This window comes from Pseudorasbora parva, chromosome 16, assembly GCF_024679245.1.
Source record: "Pseudorasbora parva isolate DD20220531a chromosome 16, ASM2467924v1, whole genome shotgun sequence".
NCBI classification, from domain to species: Eukaryota; Metazoa; Chordata; class Actinopteri; order Cypriniformes; family Gobionidae; genus Pseudorasbora; species Pseudorasbora parva.
Genome location: NC_090187.1, coordinates 42,955,103 through 42,978,410, shown reverse-complemented (window position 1 = coordinate 42,978,410; position 23,308 = coordinate 42,955,103). Strand labels below are relative to the sequence as shown.

The following is a 23,308-nucleotide window of genomic DNA, read 5'->3' as shown; positions in this document are numbered from 1 at the left end:
CTCCGCTGTCCTGTGCACGTTCATATGTAAATTGTGTGAGCTTATTTCGTCCATTAGATCTAAAAAAGCCATACATTTACCCGCTCATAGGCCCTCCCCTCAAAGAAATCAGGACAGAAGTGGTTGAAAGTGGACAAAAGAGACCCATTAACACCAGGTGTAAACAGGAATTTTGTCTCCCTCGTCTATCATGTGATCCGATCAACCAAAACGCATCTTAATACCAGCTGTAAACAGGATCTGTGGATGGTACACTCTAAAAACTGCTGGGTCCATTCAATGGGTTCAGACAACCCAATTTCTGGGTTTGTCCATTTTCATCCCAACTTGGGTTGTTTTTAACCCAGCAGTTTTTAGAGTGTAGTGTGATTTAATGTGTACATTTATTAGACCCTATACAAAGAAATATATCTATGCCACTAGGGCTGGGTGATAAGTGATATCATACAGAGATCGCGATACAATTTATGTTGATAGCGATGATAAGCACTTGACATTTTACTCGGTTATATGGTTTAAGCTAACAGCCTATCAAACAGCGAAATAAACGCAACAACAGCCAGTCAGTGAATGATTTCATCATGTATCTGTGTGAATAAACAGCACGTTTTTGTCTGATACACAAACTCGCACACGGTATTCAGTGTCTGCCGTCTCAATATATGAGCGCATGAACTTCATCTCCAGAGCTGCTCTTATGCTGTTATAGTGATTTCCATGTTAAGTCAATGTAACGACCCAGTGACGCCCGTCTGGAGGTCCTGTGTTAGATTTCACCTCGTGATTTTATATGGTTTTTTGTGAATTCACGTGTTAGAAACAAATTCGCATCTGATGCCCGGGTTGAAACGACTCAATGATATTGGTGGTGAGCAGTTACACTGAACTTTATGACACTAGTTCATATTTCTACAAAGACAGGAATTAAAGGACTACAACACGACTACAATAAAACTTTGTTTTAACTACAAAATTATGAATTATCACTACTGTTACTAAAATACACTTTTCAAAGTAATAATAATAATATTTCTAAAGAATATCTTACAACCAAGGTATCTAAAACATATATCTATGTTTTACATTTATACCGTTCTGCTGTGCAGGATTTTATTTGACAAAAAAATTAATATGGACTGTTTAGTGGTAAAATAACAGTCATATTTTCAATTGATTACATTTTAAAGGCTTGATTTAATTGTTAAAGTTTATATAAACTTCAAAATCATAAAAACACTAACAATAAAAAAGTTTAAAACTCATTTCCTTCCCCATTAACGGTAAATTAATATTGTGATAAATATGGATATTGTATGATATGGAAAAAGTATGATGATATCTTTAAGACCTGTCACCCAGCACGCAATCTTGTTTTTAATAAAACTTTGCAGCATAATGATTTTTTTTTAATTTATATATATATATATATATATATATATATATATATATATATATATATATATATATATATATATATATATATATATATATATATATATATAATTGTGTATACTCACACACACATTCTTTGACACACACACTTAAAAGGAACAGGTCACCCAAAAATGAACATTTTGCCATCAGTTACTGACCCTCATGTTGTTCCGACCATGCATTATTTTCTTTTCATCATGAAACAGAATGAGATGATAACCAGTGCCCTTTTGCATGCACAAAACATGCATTCGATCTCAGAAATGTACCATAAAAGTTCTCTGATAATCTTTCCGTCTGCACCATGCATGTTCAAATATGGTGCACGGAGGCGTGTCTTCGATTTAACGTCAGTTATACCGAACCGCATTGGCTTTTGCATGTCACATGATTGCAAATGAGCTGCAGCAGACGAGGGAACGATCATTTATAACTTACATTTCTGACGTCTTGGGGGAAATATAGCACTGATAGTGTAAAGCTTGACAGCAGCGAAAAGATTATGATGCATGTTTAGAACAACACGACAGTGAGAAAATAATGGCAGATTTTTCATTTTTAGTTGAACTAACGCTTTAAGAGTGCAGAAAGACACATCACGAATACCCGGTGAGATTGATTTTAAGGGAGCTGTTGTCACGGTAACGGAGAGGGCTCGCTCTTGCGCGCCGACTAATGCAGACTAAAGAGGGTTCGGCATGCAGTAAAAAAAAAACATCACCTGCTTCTCAGAGGCGAAAATACCTCCATCTCTAGACTTCCTGCAACTAAACCTGTGCACAAACAAAACACGTTTGCTACGGAGACACAACGACGCTTTTGTTCCTTGATCACTTGAAAAGATGTTGTTTGAGTCAATCTAGCTCATGTAGTAGTTAGTGGTGTTTACTCAGCAAGCATCACAATTACGATTGCTCATACCTCGGGTTAACGATCTGACAATGATCTGTTTGTGCTCCAGACAAAAGGCTATTTTAAATTTTGTTAACTGCAGTCATTACAGCAGAAAATGTGAGGATTGAGAGATTTTAAGGCACTTTATCTGCTGCATTTCACCTCCACTAAAGCAATGCTGGTTCAAAATCACAAATTAGGGTTTCCCTAAGAAAAGAAAAAACACACACCCTCGCATGCCTCTAAAGAACATTTCTGTTGATGTTCAGGACTTGGAAGGACACTGGCAGGAAGTGGCGTTCAAACTGGGAGACAAAGTATGTACTCTCTGAAGACTTGCCTTTTTCCGTCCAGGTCCGGGCCAAAAACATGCCGCTAAGAGCCCTGTTTGTCTGCTCACCGATTACAATGTCCTTTTTGGGCAGTGCCAGTTGGGATACCAGCAGCCTTTGTTGCGATTGGTCCGCCGCTGCTACCCGGTGTGACCAAAACCAATCAGCTGGTTCCAATGCGAAACGAGCCAGATCACCCAGTTACTGCTGTGTTTAGCCAAAGTTCGTAGTTCACTTGGCACCAATGCACCAACCTGCATACTTAAACCCTGTTGAGTCGGGTGCAAAACTTGTGTTTTATCAAAACAACACACTTAACGAATAAACAAACAAAAACTGAGTGATTATAATACTGTTGAAAACAGAATGAGATGATAACCAGTGGCCTTTTGCATGCACAAAACATGCATTTGACCTCAGAAAAGTACCATAAAAGTTCTCTGATAATCTTTTGATAGTCTGCCGCATGTTCAAATATGCTGCATTGGATCTCATTTGCAGATACTCACATTCATTTTAACAATCAAGTCAGTCTATTTTTATTTCTCCAGTGGAAGTTTAGGTGAAACCCCGAAGATAAAGATAGTCTCCTGAGCTATGAACGAGCAACATCTGAGCATTAAAAATTGCCATTAGTCTGATATGTTGCAACACGCCCTGTGATATGATCCAGGTTTTGGGAATTTGCCGTCTTTTGCATGCCGCCTTTGGGTGAAAGTCTGGTGATTAACGATGATTTAACCAGCTCAAAGATAATCATAATGTCAGACATATAAAGTGCTCAAGTATAAACCCTTTTGTCCAGAAAGCACACTGATTCATTGACAAAACATGATTTACACCTGTTTTCCCACACTCTAATGACACTTTAATGAGTGCAACACAAAGGCAGCTCTGTGCTGCTCTGGTGGGGGGTGTTTGCATGTGTCAAGGTGTGACTGTGACTTTTTTCAACCAGCAATTTTGGAAAAGTTTATTCAGAATGATCCATGAAAACAAGTGCACTTTGATACACTCTTAAAAGGTTCTTTAAGGGATAGTTCACCCAGAAATGAAAATGATCCCATAATTTACTCGCCCTCAAGCCATCCTTTATGACTTTCTTCTTTCAGACGAAAACAATCGGAGTGATATGAAAAAAAATGACCTGGCTCTTCTGACGCTTTATAATGGGAGTAAATGTTAACCTACAGATTTTGAATCCCAAAAAAAGAGCATTCATCCATAAAAGTGCTCCATACATCTCCAGTGGATTAATAAATGCTGAGTGAAGCGATACGTTGTTGTAAGAAAAATATCCATTTTTATAACATTATAAACTATAATGCGTCAGGTCAGATGTCACTTTTGGATCTCATACAGCCAGTGATTATAGTTTTGGGACATTTTTGGGTGAACTAACACTTTAGCACCCGTTGCACAAAAGCTTCTTTATTGTGGGAAAAGGTTCTTTAAAGGGATAGTTCACCCAAAAATGAAAATGATCCCATAATTAACTCACCTTCAAGCCATCCTAGGTGTATAAGACTTTCTTCTTTCAGACAAACACAATTGGAGTTATAAAAAAAAAATATTATATATATATATATATATATATATATATATATATATATATATATATATACTGACTCTTCCAAGCTTTATAATGGGAGTGAATGATTCCCAAAAAGTGCATCCATCCATCATAAAATAATCCATACGGCTCCAGGGGGTTAATAAATGCCTTCTGAAGCGATGCCATGTGTTTTTGTAGGAAAAATATCCATATTTATAACTTTATAAACTATAATGCGTAAGGTCAGAGGTCACTTTTGGGTCTCATGTACAGCCAGTGATTATAGTTAAGTAAAAAAAATTAACATTTTGGTTAGTTTGTCTTTTCAAGGTGTTATATTTGTGTTTGTCCTGTTTTTAATGCTGCTGCAACGCCTAATTTTCCCCTTGGGGATAAATAAAAGTTTATCAAATCAAATTTTCTTACAAAAAGGCCCCCCTGGTGCCATATGGATTACTTTTATGATGGATGGATACAGTTTTGTGGCTATCATTCACTCCCATTATAAAACGTGGATTTTTACAATATAACTCGATTGTGTTTGTCTGAAAGAAGAAAGTCATGTAACGTTACACTAGGATGACTTGAGGGCGATTAAATCATGGGGTAATTTTTTAATTTTTGGGTGAACTAACACTTAACACCCATTGCTTTATAGTGGGAAAATGTTCTTTAGATCATTGAAGTGTTCACTGAAAGTAACCCAAAATAGTTTAAAAGTGTGTGTGCTAAACTAATAAGAAGCGACTCACCAAAATATTCCTTTTTCATGTGTATCTCGAGCTCTTTCTCCAGCTCCAGGGTGAGGGCCTCCAGGCGCCGCTCCGCCTGACTGGGGCCGCTGTCCCGGGATGGAGTGACCTGGTAAGGCAGCTTGAAGCGCTGCCCCCCGGCCACCGTTTTCCCGTAGTTAAACGCGACGTTGACGTCCGGATTGTGCTGTTGCGGCTCTTCCAGCACGGGGAACGCTTGGAGATGGACGCGGTTGTTATGGAGGCCGTTGGGCTCCGTGAAGTCCTCCTCCGGCAAAGGGAGCTGGAGCTCCGGGTATGCGCTCATCGATCCCCGGGAGCTACGCGAGCTCCTGGAGCTGTGGCTGGAGATGCTCGACCGGGGACTGACCACGCAGTTGGGTCGTGCGCCCCCGTCCTGGCTGCAGATGCCGTGCACCACCGCGCCGCTCTCCGGGTCGTGGTTCCCAGCAGGCGTGAAGCGCGAGTCGGAGTAGCTGGACCGCGGGCTTGTGGTGCTCGACCTGGGGCTGATGTGCCGCTGGTCGTAGCCCATGCTGATGCCACTGGTTCGGTTGCTGCTCGGTTTGCTCCCGCAGTCGTAGCTGGTGAGGCTGGTTCTGGGGCTGGAGTGTTTGCTGGTGTCACTGGCCGTGCTCGCGTAACTCGACCGGGGACTGATCACGCTGGTCCCCTCCTGTCCGGGTGACACCAGGCTGGACCGCGGGCTGCTGATACTCGACCTCGGGCTGGTGTGTTTGCTCTGATCCGAAGCCAAGCTTGACCGGGGGCTCGTGGCCGCGTACCTGCCGTCGGGGCTGGCCATACACAAGCTGTTGCTCCTCGCGCCCGGAACGGGCACCTGTTTCCCCAGAACGACCCCGTCGTAGGCGCAGCCGGTGCTGTACCGGTGCCCCTGCACCTCCGCGTGCGTGTATCTCCTGAGACGGTCCGACGTGCCGCTGTAACACGGCAAGGCAACTTCGGATTTGGTGCAGTACGCATCGGGATCGGGGTAAACCGCTTCCCTTTGCGGAGAACAGAAATCCAGAGGCACTGAGGGTCGGATCCCGTTAACGGAGCGCACGGGAGCCGCGCCGTAGACTTTATTCCCGCTGCCATTCATTCGCTTACTTTTCTCCATGTCAGGGTTCGGCGCCCCGTACATCCCATCCTGATAAACATCATAAATGGAGAGTTTTTCCATCAGTTTGCTCGCTCTGCGCCCCGGATCCTCCTCATATTCATCCATGTCGCGCGGCGAATACGTTAAAACGCGGGAGCGCGCGGAGTCAACTACAACACAAACTGCATTTTATACGGAAAAACGCCGCCTCAGGCGAGCCATCGTTATCTATTCGTGCTTACTTACTCCATCGCCGACGGTTTGTCACGATACATGTTCCCCGTGTGTCGATTCGTGGCGATACGGTCGTCGTGACAAAGTTTCCACACAAGAGACCGTTTGTCAATTTCAGTTTTTGTAAAGTTGAAAGGTCTTTACAGTCAATGGCGCGCTGCGCGGAGGAATTTTCTCGCTTTGATTTTCCGCGATTGTTTCTGCGAACTTGTTTCCAACAAATCCAACTCGCTTAAAATTACCCCTGGAGAATTTCTCACCAATATGGATGGATGTTGAATGCGGAGACGAGCGAGAATGCGTGTATCCAACGATGTATTTGGGACTAGTTTGTGTGAGAGGAATGCGCGGAGGGAGACGAGCGGCGCTGCGGCGCTCTGGAATGTGGTTAATGCCGGAGCGAAACAATGATAGAGAGCAACTCAGCAAGGGGGGGCAGAATCCTAAAAAAAAGTCCTTTGGAGAGCCTATGTGTGTCCACTTTCATCCAGCGGGCCAGATTAAAGATTTAACCACATAGACCAACCTTCAGAAGATAATTAAATTTTAAACTGAACATCTCTAAACTTTAAACAAGAGGCAACTCTTTATATTACTGCTTTGTTTATATTCTTGAGGGAATATAATGAGTAGCCTATTAAAGAAACACTCTTTATATATGGTTTGTAAAATGTATAGCTGTCTTGTATTTCCCAGGTGCTATCACGGATGTACAGGAGGCCAGAGAATGTTTGAATTGAGTCTGGGGGAAGGGCAGATCCCAAACATTTCATTGCATATCCATGACAAAAGCTATTGTCACTAATGTACATTTCCCATCACCATAGAATACAGTGGCCCGTATTTTGAGACTTGAGCCACCTATAAAAAAAGGCAAATACACTTTTCAAGTGAAATGTTTTACAAAAAAATGGTTTGGGTTGAACAACAAACGATATTAAGACATCGTATGACTTTGCATGTGTTTGTGGTTAGAGGAGCATGTCGACTGTTCATGTGATGAGCTACACTGGAGGAGGACTTGATTTATATGTTTTCTGTATAATTATATTCATTCCTTTTATGCATATCTTTTTTAACAAAAAAAGCTAATATATAAGCATATAGCCTATATGAATTGTGTGTGTGTATGTATGTAAATATATATATATATATATAGAATGTTTGAATAGAATATATATATATATATATATATATAAAGAGAGAGAGAAATGTATATATACATGAATTGATCAAATGTGTGCAATGTTTGTTTCTTTGAATAAAACTGTCTAAAGCATAAATGCAATTTAATGCATAGAAATGGTGCAAACATATATACATATGTGCTGCCTAATGATCGTTTAATCACATCCAAAATAAAAGTGTGTGTACTGTGTATAATCATTATGTATAATAATTAATGTAAGAAATATTTGCATATTTGTACTGTGTATATATATATATATATATATATATATATATATATATATATATATACTAATATTTATACATAAATAAAAAAAAAAATCTTAAATATACATGCATGTTTTATTTTGGATGTGATTATTCACGATGAATCGATTTAACAGCACTAACATTATATATATATATATATATATATATATATATATATATATATATATACACACACACACATAACAGGTAGTTATGTTTACGATTAATTGCATCTAACATAAAAGTTTGTTTGTGTGTGTGTGTGTGTGTGTGTGTGTGTGTGTGTGCATACATATGTGTAGACAGACACACATATAAACACACTTTTTATGTTAGATGCTGTTAATAAATAATCAATATATATACTGTATATTTCAGATAGCTCAGCACTATTTCTATAATAATAATTTTGTCCAGATTTTCAGATTTTCCTGCTTCCACTGAAGCTCTTTGGAAGTCAAATCACGCTGGAGAAAATGATCATCTGGTTTTGTTCATATTTAGTACTTTCGAGACATACTAACTGAAAGAAAAAAAACATTACATCAAATTGTTATACTGGTAATAATTTGCACTGGAAATAAATTTATGCAAAATGAAAGCATTTTTGTGATCTCAAATGTCGGGTCCTTACAGTACACATATAGTGTTAATTAAAAAAAAAAAGTAAAAAAAAAAAATCACAATTGTATTTTTTACATATTTGAATATTGTTGTACACTACAAACAAATACTTTTATGTTAATACGGGATATCATTTAAAAACCCTTTGAGGAAAGGACACTTTTGGAAATAAAACAAAAATGATCAGGGTCTAGTTTATTCATGTACACTACTGTCTCTTTACAGCATTTTACAATATAAAATCTCTAATGTGAACTGATATAAACATGCATGTCAGGTCAATGTAAACCTCACATAAGGCACAGCACTGAAAGCCACATTTCACTGTCCCACAACCGGAAGGCAGGAAAGAACCAACGCAGCAAATGCGACCACCAAAACAACATCTAAAATTAGTTTCCTAATTGATGACTGGCTGAGCTTTTTCCCGTGACCTCTGTCTCGAAACCATTGCACAACATCTTCCAGGTCATACCGTTTAGGCTCGTATCCCAGTTCTTCTTGTGCCTTTCGCATACTGAAATAATGCGTGACGCCCGTCTTGTAGACCTCAGTACGGGTCAGCAGGGGCTGGAAGTTGTAGATCCGTCCCACGACGTGGTGAAGCATCTCGGTCAGGAATGCGAAGAGGTATATGAGCGATATGGGCAGGCGAAGCGTGGGGAACGGGTATCCCAGACCCTCCACCAGAGGCCTGAAAAACTCAAAGTTGTTGACAGGCCTTCCGTCGGAGATGAAATAGGGCTGACCGGCGGCTCGGTGGTGCCGCTTTTCAGTTAACGCCTCAGCGGCTAACAGGTGTGCCGACACCAGATTATCCACATGAACAAACTCCACGAGACTATCAGGATCGCCGTACACAAACCTAAAGATCCCCTTCTCAATATAACTAACTATCCTAGGCAGGTGCCTTTGTTCCCCGGGGCCGTATATCCCGGCTGGACGCAGGGCGCACGTCCGTAGGACACCTGTGCTGTTATTTAGCTTTGAACCGTTTGCTTTTAACACCTGCATCTCTGCTATAGACTTCGTCCTGGAGTAGTGATCAGGGTGCAGGTGCAAGGGCAAGTAAGGCAGGCTTTCATCACCATTCCTGATCTCCTGACCCCCAAACACCACGTTATAGGTGCTCGTGTAGACCAGTCGAGGGACTCCGTGTGCCACGCAAGCCTTGAGAATGTTCTCCGTTCCTTGAACGTTTACTTCGTCAATGAGTTTCCTATTGAGCTGCTCCCGTCCTGACATCCCATAGGAGGCGATGTGGAAAACGCAGTGCATGCCCCGGACGGCTCCTTCCACCTGCGTGTAATCTCGGATATCTGCCCGTATGAATGCCACGCCCTCGGGCAACTCTTGGCTTGGGGGTTTCACATCAAACAGCACAACGTTTGAGGAGGTTTTCAGGAGAGCACACGCAAGACTGAAAGAGAAAGCACTGTTACAAAGAGCTCTGCGCCACACTGTAAAAAAAGCCCGTAAAAATAGGGCACAATGTACTGTATAAATATGAAGGAATTTTCCCTTATTGTTTTTTTACAGGTGTTTTACCTGTATTTTGAATTACACATCGCATTCGTTTGTGTTTTAAGGGTTAACGGAAATATCCGTAAAATTACTGGATAATGTACTGGCAGAAAATTACCCGAACATTTTCTGTTTATATTTTTTACGTAGCAATCAAGCTTTAGTTATAAAGTGTGTGTGTGTGTGTGTGTGTGTGTGTTGGGGGGGTTACGTTTTTCACTACTCCAATAGTGTATGATTAGGGAACGAATATATACGTTTTACTGAACATTGATGGAGCCACAGATTTTGTGTGAAAATAAATCATAAAAGTGGTTTGTTTGTTTGTTTAAAAATCTTATAAAGGTGAGCAAAAGGTACAAAGTATTGATACAAATACTTACGCTATTATATAATAATCTCTAAGTTAATACTTGTCACTTTAGCAAAGTTTGTATTAGTTTCGGTTTATTTTGACAGATAATAATCATTGCTGAAATGAAAGCAATTCAAAAGATGAAAGTATAAAAAAAGTTATGGAAGTTTAAATTTACTGTAAATTAAAAATACTGTACTAAATATTTTTACTGATATAAAATACATATTTTACAAATAAAAAATACTATAAAATGAGTATAAAATCAAAGCCATTTGAAGTTCCCATTAGATTTTTTTAGGCGCTGTACCAAAAATAGCCACAATGTGTCATCCACATTCAATTTGGATTTTTTTAAAATGCATTTTCCTGTAACAAATTAAAAATGTTCTGTCCAAGTATCACTTCTATCACAAAACAGTCACCAAATATGGACTCTTAAGACTCAGAGATTTCCGACGATATGTATTTTGTCAAGATTAGAAAAGGTTTTGATTATTAAGTAGTTCAAATAAATTTTGTATTATGAAACCTGACACCGCCCACTAGGGGAGGAGCCCTAGAAGAATTTAGAGTAAACTAAAAACAGTGCAAATGTTGCTAAAGTCATTATTCTGAGCAAGTATTAAATTAGACATTATTAAAAACATAGTTTAGCTAAAGCATTTATATAAATACTGTGCGTCTTCTGTGGGGTAAAAGGCCTCCCTCGCCACCTCATACATTTATAAGAGCTTTTTTCTCATAATCTTTTATGAGTACTGTGAATTTGGACACAAAATGTTTTTCGCATACTATACAGCAGGGATTATAGTGTGTGATTTCGGACGCAGCCCTATTTAAAATCACTTAGGGGTCAAAGACTTCTGCGCCCCACTGTTTTAAAAACAACTACAAACACATGCATGCATTTACTGCAATTAATACACATATTCACAAAACATGTTCATGTTCAAACATGATAAAAGACTAACAGGCCCGGTGAGAATCATTCGTAGAGCAAGAACTGAAATGGTTGTGTAAGACAAGGGCATAAAAAAATGAGTAATGTTGAGGGGTCTCCAGGAACATGTTGGATCCTCTGTACTTTACTGTAGTATTATGGCGCCATCTAGTGGTTCGTGGAGACACTATGACTGATATTAGTGTTATGAGGAAAATAAGACATGATTGAAAGATTGTAAGATGTCATAAGATCTTACCGGAATCCAAAATAACCTCCTCCACCGGTTATGAGGAAGGATCTGTCTGTTCTGTCGACTTCCATTGTGTTAAAGAAGCAGGGGGAATAAAATCTGCAAAAAAAGGTCAAACATTTTATGTATACATTTTGGATGCATTACTATTTTAATTTTTTTAACTATTTTTAATGCTTTTGAAAGAAGTCTCTTATGCTCATCAAGCTTGCATTTATTTGAAAAATACAGGGGGGAAAAACTGTGCAATATTATTACAATTAAATGGTTTTCAATTTAAATATATACTTTAAAATATAATTTATTCCTGTGATCAAAACGCTGATCAAAAAATGTCAGCATCATTATTCCAGTCTTCAGTGCCTTCAGAAATCATTCTAATATGATAATTTATTAATTATCAAAAGAAATTAATACTTTTATGCAGCAATTATAGTAAGCATAGAAAATATGTATATTTTGAATACATGTGTTCTTTTTAACTTTTTATTCATCAAAGAATCCTGAAAAAAGTATCACGTTATAACATATTAAGCAGCACAGCCGTTTCCAACATTGATAATTAATCATCATATTATTTCTGAAGGATCATGTGATACTGAAGACTGAAAATTCAGCTTTGCACCACAGGAATACATTATATTTTAAAGTATATTAAAATAGAAAAATATATTTAAAATTGTAATAATATTTAACCGTTTTTTCTCTCTTTCAAATAAATGCAAGCTTCATTAGACTTAAAAAAAAAAAAAAAAAAAGTATTACAAATATTAATGTTTCCAAACTTTTGTCCCGTACTATCTATTCACTTTTCTATTCACTAATTATACTGCTTTAGTGAACTGCATTTGAGTGCAATACATGATCACGGTAGTCAAAATATGCTACAAGATACAAATGATGCCTAATATTCATGCAGACTCTGGGAATAGCAGGCAGAATCATAATATATTAATCACTTTCTTAACTCCCTCGAGCAGTGTAACACCGATGAGCTTTTACAACAACAAAATAAACACGATTTCAACGAGAACTAACAGAATCTGCACATAAAACATCCTACATGGTATGTAAAACACAGGTTTTGATATAAACATTGATATAAATATATACATACCACTAAAATCGCGCTTTGGATCGCAAAGTGTGTGCAAACCCTGCACTTCCTAGGAAACGCGTGAATGGGCGGGACTAAATAGTCAACCGTTTTCATTGGATCAGAGTGAGCTGTGCCTCACTTGATTGGTCGAAAGTGAACTCTGCCCGACGTCCATTATGAAGACATAACTGGAAAAGCACATTAGTTGTCATGTCCATTGCAATAAATATATGCTATAAATGCGTTATATATGCGTTGTTGAGCTCCTTAAAACATTTCTGAAGCATTTGTGCTTTGTGTCAGGAGCATTATCCTTACTGGAAGAGCCACAGCCACCAGAATACCGTTTCCATGAAAGGCACATGGTCTCAGCAATGCTTAGGTAGGTGAAGCGTGTCAAAGTAACATCCACACATCCACATGGCTGGAGGACCCAAGGTTTCCCAGCAGAACATTGCCCAAAGCATCACACTGCCTCCGCCGGCTTGCCTTCTTCCCATAGTGCATCCTGAGGCCATGTGTTCCCCAGGTAAGCCACACACACACACACCATCCATGTGAGGTAAAAGTAAACGTGATTCATCAGACCAGGCCACCTTCTTCCATTGCTCCGTCGTCCAGTTCTGATGTTCATGTGCCACTGTTGGTGCTTTCGGTGGGGTCAGGGGTCAGCATGGGCACCCTGACTGGTCAGCGGCTATGCCGCCCCATACACAACAAACTGAGATGCTCTGTGTATTCTGACACCTTTCTATCAGAACCAGCATTAACTTCTGGAGCAGTTTGAGCTCCAGTAGCTCGTCTGTTTGATCGGACCCCACGGGCCAGCCTTCACTCCCCACGTGCATCAATGAGCCTTGGCCGCCCATGACCCTGTGGCCGGTTCTCTACTCCTTCCTCGGAGCACTTTTGATAGATACTGACCACTGCAGACCGGGAACAGCCCTTAAGCTTAAATCCTTACGCTTGCCCATTTTTCCTGCTTCTAACACATTAACTTTGAGGACAAAATGTTCACTTGCTGCCTAATATATCCCACCCACTAACAGGAGCTGTGATGAAGAGATTTATATACACACTATTCTATTCTATTTAGTCTGCCTTTAATTTTAGTTGCTATCTCTATCTATCTATCTATCTATCTATCTATCTATCTATCTATCTATCTATCTATCTATCTATCTATCTATCTATCTATCTATCTATCTATCTATCTATATCATCTACGTTCAGTACTTGGTATATTGGATATATTATTGTTGACATATTTTATTGTTTTACATAACAAAACGTTATACTGCCGAAGACAAACAGTCAAACACAAAGCACTGTTGTCATGACAGCGTTCACAGTGAATAGATGTATATTTGAATAATGTCAGACAGGGGGCGTGGTTGAGAACGAAGTGGGCGTGAGCGACGCCGTGGGGGCGTGCCGAGGAGGACGCGCGCTGAGGATGTACATCGGCGTAGTTTCAACGGTGCATTTGACAAGCTAACGCCACTCAGCTCGTGTCATATCCCGGGGAACCGATTTCCGTTGAAGCCTTTCACACTCTTTGACAGTTTGAGTTCATTTTATATCTTTCTGGCGTTCATATCGACGCAGGTTGTCATCCTGGCACGGAACATGAACATGGCCGCGCTACTCCCCGAGGTTCGAGGACTTCAGACCGAAGAGGTAAATGAATCCATCTGTCATATGGTGACGTGTTATAAATCAGTCATAGAAATCATGTTATATTGCATAAACATCAGCTAGTATGTCATATGGTCTCTGTGGGATCCGGTGGGTGAAGTTCTGCTCCACTTTGTGTTATGATAGCTGTATGATGGGCTGTTTGTTTACTTATGAGCCATGGCACATAACTGATATAACATAACGTTAATGATATAATGTGTTTAATTTGGCGATAAATATGACTTTCTCTCATTTCTATTGTAGTCTCGTGACTCTCAAGTGAGTGACGCTTGCACAACATCTACTGTACTTCTGAGAGCTTAAATGACGCCATCCCTATCTCATGACGTCACGTTTATTATATAGCTCATATCATTTTATTATGTTTATTTTGTGCTGCCCTTTTAGGGGTTGTTGCTATCATGTATGACACGTTTTATGTGACCCTGGTCCACAAAACCAGTCATAATGGTCTTCTTTTTTGCTGAATTAATCGGCTTTCTATTGATGTTTGTTATGATAGGACAATATTTGTCCGAGATACAGCTGTTTGAAAATCTGGAATATGAGGGTGCAAAAAAATCTAAATATTGAGAAAATCGCCTTTAAAGTTGTCCAAATTAAGTCCTTAGCAAATATATATATTTTTTTTTAGATATTTACTGTAGGAAATTTACAATCTGGAACATGATCTTTACTTAATATCTTAGTGATTTTTGGCATAAAATAAAAATTGATAATTTTGACCCATATAATGTATTGTTGGATATTCTCACAAATATATCCACAAGCATTATGACTGGTTTTGTGGTCCAGGGTCACATAAGGTTTTATATAAATTATGATAGAATGTGTTTGATTTGGCGACTACTTTATTTCATTTTTATTGTAGTCTCGTGACTCTCAGGTGAGTGACACTTGCGCAACATCTGTATACTACCTAGGGCTTAAATGACGCCATACCTACCACATGACGTCACATGTTTATTATATAGTGCTTATCGTTTCATTATGTTTATTTTTGCTGCCCTTTTAGGGGTGTTGTTATCATGTTCGACAAGTTTTTGCTATATAATCCTTAAACATGTTTCAAAGAGCTCACAACTAGATTTTTATAGCTTTTGTTTATTTTAAGGCCATCTATATGCTTTCATATTCCTAAACAGATATGCAGATTATATGTATGTGGGTTGTTGACGTTACATGCCATTTTCACTGTCATACAAAGTTAATATATTTAGTATTGTCATCATTTAAAATTCAGTAAATGGTTAAACATTTCTTAGTTTTACATGGACCTAGTGATATAAAAAATGTTTTGTCTTTAGAATTATTTTAGATTTTTTGAGCTAAACATTTTGTCCTATGGCGTGACTGTCTTAAGCATTGTTCAATAAATTACAACTTTTAATAAATTAAAAAGACAAGCATACCAGTGTTAATAAATACCTCTCAGGCATAATTTTACAACGGTCTATTTTAGTAAATGGCTATAATTTCTAAAAGTGTAGGAACTTTTTTTAGATACATTTGTAACTGAAAACCATGTCCTCTGTTGAAACACCATATCCTGATTTTTAATCGGGCAAATCACAAATTTTATGTCGTTGAAGGACCCCATTCTATAAAAGTTTTGTCCTTTGGTGTGACACCTTATTCTTAATTCTTTCCATCACACCACACAACACATTTCAGTAAAAGTGTTCAAAAAACAATGAAAGAATTGACAAAGTTAGTAAACCCTTATATTTTCTTACCTTCACTTTATATTTATATTTTCTTTCTATAACTTCACACTATATAACAATATGCATTTGTGTCTTCAAAAGAGTTGCTTTACACATTTTTTACTGCTTGTTTGTCATCTACCCATGTATATAAAACTGACCAACGATATTGATTTTATCTTACATTAATGCATGCATCCACATTTTGGCCAATCAAAAGCTCTCTGAAAGAAGAAACCCCCTCTCACTTATAGGTCAAAGTGGATCAAACTTCCTGTTTCAGTAGGAAATATTCATTTTAATTTGTTCTTAATCATTTTTAAACCTCTAGGCAGTTCACTTCTTGATGTCCAGTGTTATTTGTGTACCTTATTGAATATTTTTGCTTTTGCAGGATGAATCCAGAATCTTAAGGGTGAAAGTCATTGCCGGAATGGGTTTGGCCAAGAAGGACATTTTGGGTGCCAGGTCAGTATATCCGATTGTTTTGAGCCAGTGCACTATGAAAAATTGCACCGTGCCCAATGCCAACAGTCTCAAATGGTCAAATATCTGCCATTTTATCATATATCTGTCTTTCATTACCATTAATATGTTCTTTATTAATGGTAATGAAAGACAGGTATAATGGTCAGGCTGATAAAATGGCAGAAACCTTATCATTTGAGACTGTTGGCATTGGGTAATAATATACAAGCTGTCCTTTCAAAAATGTGTTAGATGTGCTTGTTTGTATATTTTCAGAAAGCTTGTGTACGTCTCATTTGCCATTGTATCATGTATAAACCTGGCTCTTTAAATATCACCTTATGAAAAGCCCATATCGGTTGATGACTAATTATGGTCCTTTTCTCTGCATCAATGAGAGGTCGTGTTTTCGACAAATGCTCAGTTCACTTGTTGAACACGTTTTTTCCCCCATGATTTCATTCAGAGCTCACTCAGTGTCACATTTTGGGCAGATCGCTATAGTTTCCGGTAGTGTTCGACACATTTTAAGGTGACTTCGCATGGCTTAGTGGTTGGATTTATGACCCGCTCCGCCAGCATCATGGTCACGTGTTCGCACGCCTTCAGTTTGTTATGAAAACACAAAATAGTTTATCTGTGCCTCGTGTATCATGCATAATAGACAGTCTGACACTCATACTTTTATCTGTTCCTAAAAAAGAGAAAGATGCTGTATAAATAATTGTTTTTTAATTGAATTTGATTAATAAGGTTAAATAGTAAATCTGATTCATTGTGATGTTTATTAGCTGAATATTCTCATGAAATCTAATGGTAAAACGTCACATGTAAAATACATTATAAAGGGATTCATAAGGTACATTATAATGCATTATATCTTGGCATAAATGAGTTATTCACAGATTCTGTGTTACATCTGAAATTGGTTGTTTGTCGTGTTTTACTGCATTATACTTTCTAGGGGTATTATAACGGTGGTTACAATTGTTCATAAAGCCATATAATACATTATAAGGTGCATTACATGCATTTAAAAATACTTTTGTAATGCATTATTACATTAGGCTTCCCTGTTTACTTTCTGTTGGCCTTATTGTGCTCAATTTGCTACGTTCAGCTCTTGCTTTATTCTGCTTGCTGTGGAAAGTTCACTTTCATTTAAATCCATTCCCAAAAGGGTAAAGCATGTCCTGTCCTACTTTTTTTCTCGCTGAATAACCTGCTTGCATCACAAAAATTATATGGGTTAACTCTTAATAAATATATTGTTTAGTATTGATCCATTTACCAATTATTTGACTCTAGGTTTGCTTTGTAATACAATGCAAGCTCAATAATTAGTTATTTACAAGCCATCACATGCTGAAGAATTCTGTTATGCGTAGTGAACTGCAGGCCTTTGGACACGTCCCGGACCGGTTGTGTCCCACAGTACAGTAGATGGCAGTGTTAACAGCCGTCCGGGCCGTCCTTGAGGATACGAACAGATCGGCCGTGCTCACTTTGACCTAAATAACACAGCTCTAGGTATGCAATCAATATCCGTGCTGAGCGATATCATCTCTCTTTCACTGTTATACTCGCTTGGAAAAGGCCAGATATTCAGCGAAATCCTTCAGCGGCTCAAATGAAGCAGTTGGAAGATTGTGTCTCACTTCCTCCTGATGTTGCATATAGGTTAGGCTGATGAATGATATGATCCCAAACTAATTAATCTGAGCTAGACTGGTGTGAGAGATTTGCTCTAGACCTGACTTGTTATGGTTAGTAAAGACAGATCCATTGCAATATCACATGACTACTGATCATTCATTAATGATCACGTCCTGCGATTAACAATGGAACATGTAACCGTTTCACTAAGATATTTAGTAACACTTCCTGTATGACTCAGAGTTAGGAAATCTTTTTCTCCATGTTATGTGCTGTAATATTTGTTTGTTTTCCTTTCATCCTCAGTGATCCGTACACAAGAATCTCGCTCTATGACCCGGTCAACGGAGAAATCACCAGTCTACAGACCAAAACCATTAAAAAGGTGTGTGTACAGATGCTCTACGACAGAGTTATTCTATTTGTCAACAGACGTTGAACAACATTTCTTAATTTTTCTGTTCTTGTTTTTTTTGTAGACATTGGATCCGAAGTGGAATGAAGAATTCTTCTTCAGAGTAAGTGAACGGGTACTTACACAGATCATGTCATGATGATTTACACAGATCATGATAATTTTAAGGCCGGACTGTATATTTAAAGCCGAGCCGGTTAGTTGGTCATTAGGAGAAGCGCGTCGGTCAGTGAAGGAGCTCGAATCGCAAGTGTTTCTGAAATACTCTGTATTTGCTGTATTGCTTAGTGTATTAATTACTAGAAGGTAGACACATTTTAATTTTGCACTTAATTTTTCTATTCATAACTTTATTACGTGAGCTATTTATAATTGCACTTTAACCAGGGCAGTTTGAAGCGCGCTGTACGCAATTGTCAGCCGTTATCAAATAATAATCAAATGTCAGCCGGCTGTAGCATCAATTTTCATTCAGTCAGAAAATGTCCTAGCCTGGATGGCAGCCGAACTCAGCCCCGGCCACAACATTTGAGCTCGGGCAGTTCGGTCTGGACTCGATCCATAGAGGAGTAATTATGCCTGAACAGAAAATGTTCGGACCAATAAAATCATCAGGGCGGGCTTTAGACGATGATATACAGATGATCAACAGTAACGTAATCATCCACGTCATCAAAGGCGCTTGGTTGAATTTGTTCATATCCTAAACGGAGAGCTTGTTTGTATATGCATTCACTAGGGATGCAACAATACAGTTAGTCCACGGTTCAATACATACCTCGGTTTTTAACTACTGTTTTTCAGTTCGGTTGTTTTTATTGTAATACTCTTTCTTTATTTTACATAAAAGGCTTTAAAAACCCTTACTTAAACTTAAAACTTTACCTTTAAAAAAACCCTTGTACACAATCCCATTATATTGTATAATATAAAATAAGTATATATACAAATTTACAGTGGCGGCTCAGAGATGTACAGTAGCATTTAAGTATGAATTTGAATTAATAAATGTAGTCTAAAATTAAAACTACATAGTCTTCAATATACAACATTGATTAAAAGCTACTGTATTAAAGGTCTTGTTTTTTTATTAAAATCATTTTAAAGGTGAACTGTCCCTTTAAGGACAGCATGTTCACTAGGCTGCGCTGTGGTCAGTTGAAGAGCTGGTCACATCTCATATATAGATGCACGTGATTTTACTTTCACTTTAGATAACTGGCTGTGTTTATACATGTGAACCTTGTGTGTATTTGACAGTTTTAGCTCAGGAAGACTGTCCAGTAATCACATGTGTTTGACAGACGTTTAGTGCGTGCGCTCAATGCAAAACAAGTGCATAAGCACGCAAATTAAATGTTTAACCGGCAAGGCTTTAAAACGTGGGTAAACGTCCTCTTAACTTTAGTGCATATGACTGGATATTTGCTCCTATCAGTGCGTAGACTCACAGGCACACTCAAAACGAGCCGAAATAATCAGAGAAATATTTCAAACGGAGAGAAATGGAAATAATTAATTAAATGCAAAACCGGAAAAAACGCAATTCACCAGCGCGTATTGAACTGTGAATGCCGTACCGAACGGTTCAATATTATATTGAGTATTGTGGCACCCCTAGCATTCACCTTCACTATTTCTCTCTGAAATGATGATCATGTTGTTAAGTGCTCTGTGTATCCTTAAATTCTTTTTTTTTTTTCAACACCGGCAAAGATCGTATACTCATTGTCAAAAGTTAAATCAAGGCTTGGTTTCTTATACCGAAATAGATCTGCGTTTACTCAGTCATCCAAGAAATATCTTGTTGAAACTACAGTCCTACCGCGATTTGACGGTTTATAGAAATGCTCGTAAAGGGACTCTTGACCAACTAGATGTATTGTACCATACAGCTATTCGATTTTTGACCAATGCACCTTACAGAACACATTACTGTGAGCTTTATTCCCTTTTAAATTGGTCATCATCACACATTGGAAATACATTGATATGTTTTCAGTTATAAAGTCCTGTTAGGTTTATTACCAAAATATCTTAAAGAATCGCTTCAACATCGTATTAGTTCATATACCACCAGATCATCACATCAAATTCTTTTAAATATCCCAAAAAAGAAAACCGCTTATTGATCATTCAGCTTTTTGTTTTGCTGCTCCTAATGACTGGAATTTGGTACAAAAGTCACTAAAATTGGAATAATATAATTCAATCTCAGCGTTCAAAAAACTATTAAGGAGTGTTTTTATTACAGAATGTAAAAGTTTTACACGAATGTTTTACATATATGTACTGTAAAATATGTTTGTATGTCTTTCAGGAGATCTAATTCTCCTGCCAAGCTGTTGTTGACAATAAGAACTTGTTCTTAAGTAACTCGCCTGGTTAAATAAAGGTTAAATAAATGAATAGTTTATTCCAGTGCGCCTGAAAGGGTTGCCAAGTTTTTACATCAAAACCTTCCAACTACTGTCCCAAAACAATAGCTTCTCGGCAGTGTTCTCTGGAAAAAAAAATTGTTTGGGGGTAAAATGTGTGTTATTTTGGCAAGGTTGCCTACTAAATTTTGCATTCCTGGGTCTATATATCACATAATTGAGGATGCTTCAACCCGCGGACACGGAAAACAACCCGTGGGAAAAAACGCAGACATGGCAACACAGTGCAGTTGAGTTCTGTTGACATTTGACAACTAGCGTTATGCATCACTTCGTTGCTCTGGTTGTAGGTCTGTCCAATCGAGGTCTTTCCTGGTTCCGTTGAAAAATGCCCCATATTAACAGCCCAATGGAGCATCAGACTCATATTCTGACAAGAGCTGCGTATGACCACGTCAGGCTTGAAATGTCCCCAAATCTAATGGAAAAAGCGATATCAGTAATCTTTGGCGAGGTTTCTCAAACTGGGGTTCGTGAGTTGATGAAATGCTAATTAATTAAAGTAGTCAATAATTTTGTCTTTATCTGTGATCACCAAAATTACATATTTAAAAGTTTTTTCCTATGAAAAAAAAATGTCTTTATGCCTTAAAATAGCTTGATTGTAACTCTACACCTTTGCTTTATTTAGTATGCGAATCTATTACAGTTTTTCTCAGGTGCTTTGGTCAATTTCTTGAATCATACTCGACATTTCCAAAACAGTAAGTGCATTTCTCAAAACAATTTGAAAAAATAGCAAAACACTGGATTACCTGCAAAAGCCAGTCTCTAGCTCAAAATCCTTAGTTCATCTCTCAAAAATAAATATCTGTGTCAATGAACATATCAGTGCCATCAGAATGACAAGTCCTTGTGTCATTGTGTACAGATAACACAGTAAAATTGCTTAGTCATGTTGTCAATATAACAGTGTAGTCTGGACTGGAGCGATGTTCTCATGTAAACTACGGCGATCGTTTTGATGACAATTTTTGCAAATTGTAGGTTATACAATTTACGTATGTGGGAGTTTGATCGCAAGAGACTGCACAAGATTCCCATTTACGCTTTTACTGTTTGTCATTTGTTGGCAGACCATGTCATTGTGATACAGAAAGGAAAAGACAGAACTGCATAGCACAAAGAAAAAAAAGACTAAATTAGAAATGTGAACATAGGACAATCTCCTTAGGGAAAACTGTACATGCGGTGCTGTAGGAATTACGTTTCTGTCTGTTGGGCCACAAATTCTTATCCACATAACAACGAATATCTTTAGAAAAAATGCCTAATAGAAATGTATTGAAAAATGCTTGACATATGACAACTTGTTCAACTGTTTTGCATGTAACGACTTATGCAATGAACTAATGCCTAAATGTTGTTGAGGGTGAGACCATTCAACAGAGACCCATTATAATACATTTTGATCAACATGACATAAGCAATTGATAATGTAGGACACAGCAGAGAATTGCACATAATCGTTTGCATGGATGCACCAAAGCATTTGCAACTTGTTTAAAGTTTTGAGAATTTTAATTCGGATCTGAGAAATGTATCAAAGCGACTGAGAAAAACTGTACTATGCAAAGTATAGTACCATCCAATCACTGTATATACACATCTCTCATATATAATTTAGTGTTTTTGTTTATATAATACGTGTATGTATATATACATCATATATCTACAGTATAATTCATAGTGCAAAAGATTGCATATTTTTATTTTCTGGATTTATTATTGTTTGTTATATGTTGAATTTTATGTTTACAACAGTAGAAATATTGAATGCTCGAATTCTAGTATGACCGACGCTTTATTCATCATTATCGTGTATGGATATTGTGTGCGATTCCAGTAATGTGTTCTTGTAAAATAATACTGAACAGTTGCAATCATTGTGTTTGTTAATAATAGAACACATTATAGAATATGGGCTGCTCATATTTCACCTTTTTATAAAAGCATTTTTGCATTTTATATTAATGGCCCATAATGGAGTAATAATTGTGCTTCATGATTTCTATGAACAGGTTAAAAAACAAAAATCAGACAAAACAAGTGACAATGCTTCAGTCAAGTATATGCAATGCATACAAATATTAAAAAGCTCTTAGCAATCCATGGTAACCAACCACAGCTTTTCACGATTGAGTTTTGTACCACAGAGTGAGTGGGTTTACACGCACATCAATACGCTGATAACTATTGACATAACCGTTTTACATGCAAATCAATAACCTCACAATGCACGTATACCAGGTTTACAAGACTGTAGAAAAACTGTTTTTTGCCCACTGGTAATGCCAAAATGTAAGCATCCATGTATTTCACTCAAGAGTACCTTATTTATTATGGGAGTTGTGATGTTGAATAAAGCATTAAAAAACCCAAA

At 37.9% G+C, this 23,308-nt stretch overlaps 3 protein-coding genes across 3 annotated transcripts in view; 1 reads left to right on the top strand and 2 right to left on the bottom strand.

Annotated features, from left to right (window-relative positions):
* wtip (WT1 interacting protein) overlaps positions 1-7,320 on the bottom strand; it is a 53,464-nt gene extending 46,144 nt beyond the window's left edge. The window contains exon 1 of the mRNA XM_067419119.1: positions 4,968-7,320. Within this exon, the coding sequence (XP_067275220.1) occupies positions 4,968-6,198 (1,231 nt within the window). The 5' untranslated portion in view covers positions 6,199-7,320. The remainder of the gene's footprint in view (positions 1-4,967) is intronic.
* Positions 7,321-8,543: 1,223 nt separating this feature from the next.
* sdr42e1 (short chain dehydrogenase/reductase family 42E, member 1) lies at positions 8,544-12,634 on the bottom strand. The gene is made up of 3 exons (XM_067419876.1): positions 12,560-12,634; positions 11,449-11,541; positions 8,544-9,787 (listed from the first exon to the last, which is right to left on the bottom strand). The coding sequence occupies exons 2-3, from the start codon at positions 11,511-11,513 to the stop codon at positions 8,689-8,691; spliced, it is 1,164 nt and encodes a 387-aa protein (XP_067275977.1). The 5' UTR covers positions 11,514-11,541; positions 12,560-12,634; the 3' UTR covers positions 8,544-8,688.
* Positions 12,635-13,951: 1,317 nt separating this feature from the next.
* The window catches only part of nedd4a (NEDD4 E3 ubiquitin protein ligase a), a 70,170-nt gene continuing 60,813 nt past the window's right edge, over positions 13,952-23,308 (top strand). Inside the window, exons 1-4 of the mRNA XM_067419114.1 lie at positions 13,952-14,221; positions 16,343-16,416; positions 18,379-18,457; positions 18,552-18,590. Coding sequence (XP_067275215.1) covers positions 14,171-14,221; positions 16,343-16,416; positions 18,379-18,457; positions 18,552-18,590 — 243 coding nt within the window. The 5' untranslated portion in view covers positions 13,952-14,170. The remainder of the gene's footprint in view (positions 14,222-16,342; positions 16,417-18,378; positions 18,458-18,551; positions 18,591-23,308) is intronic.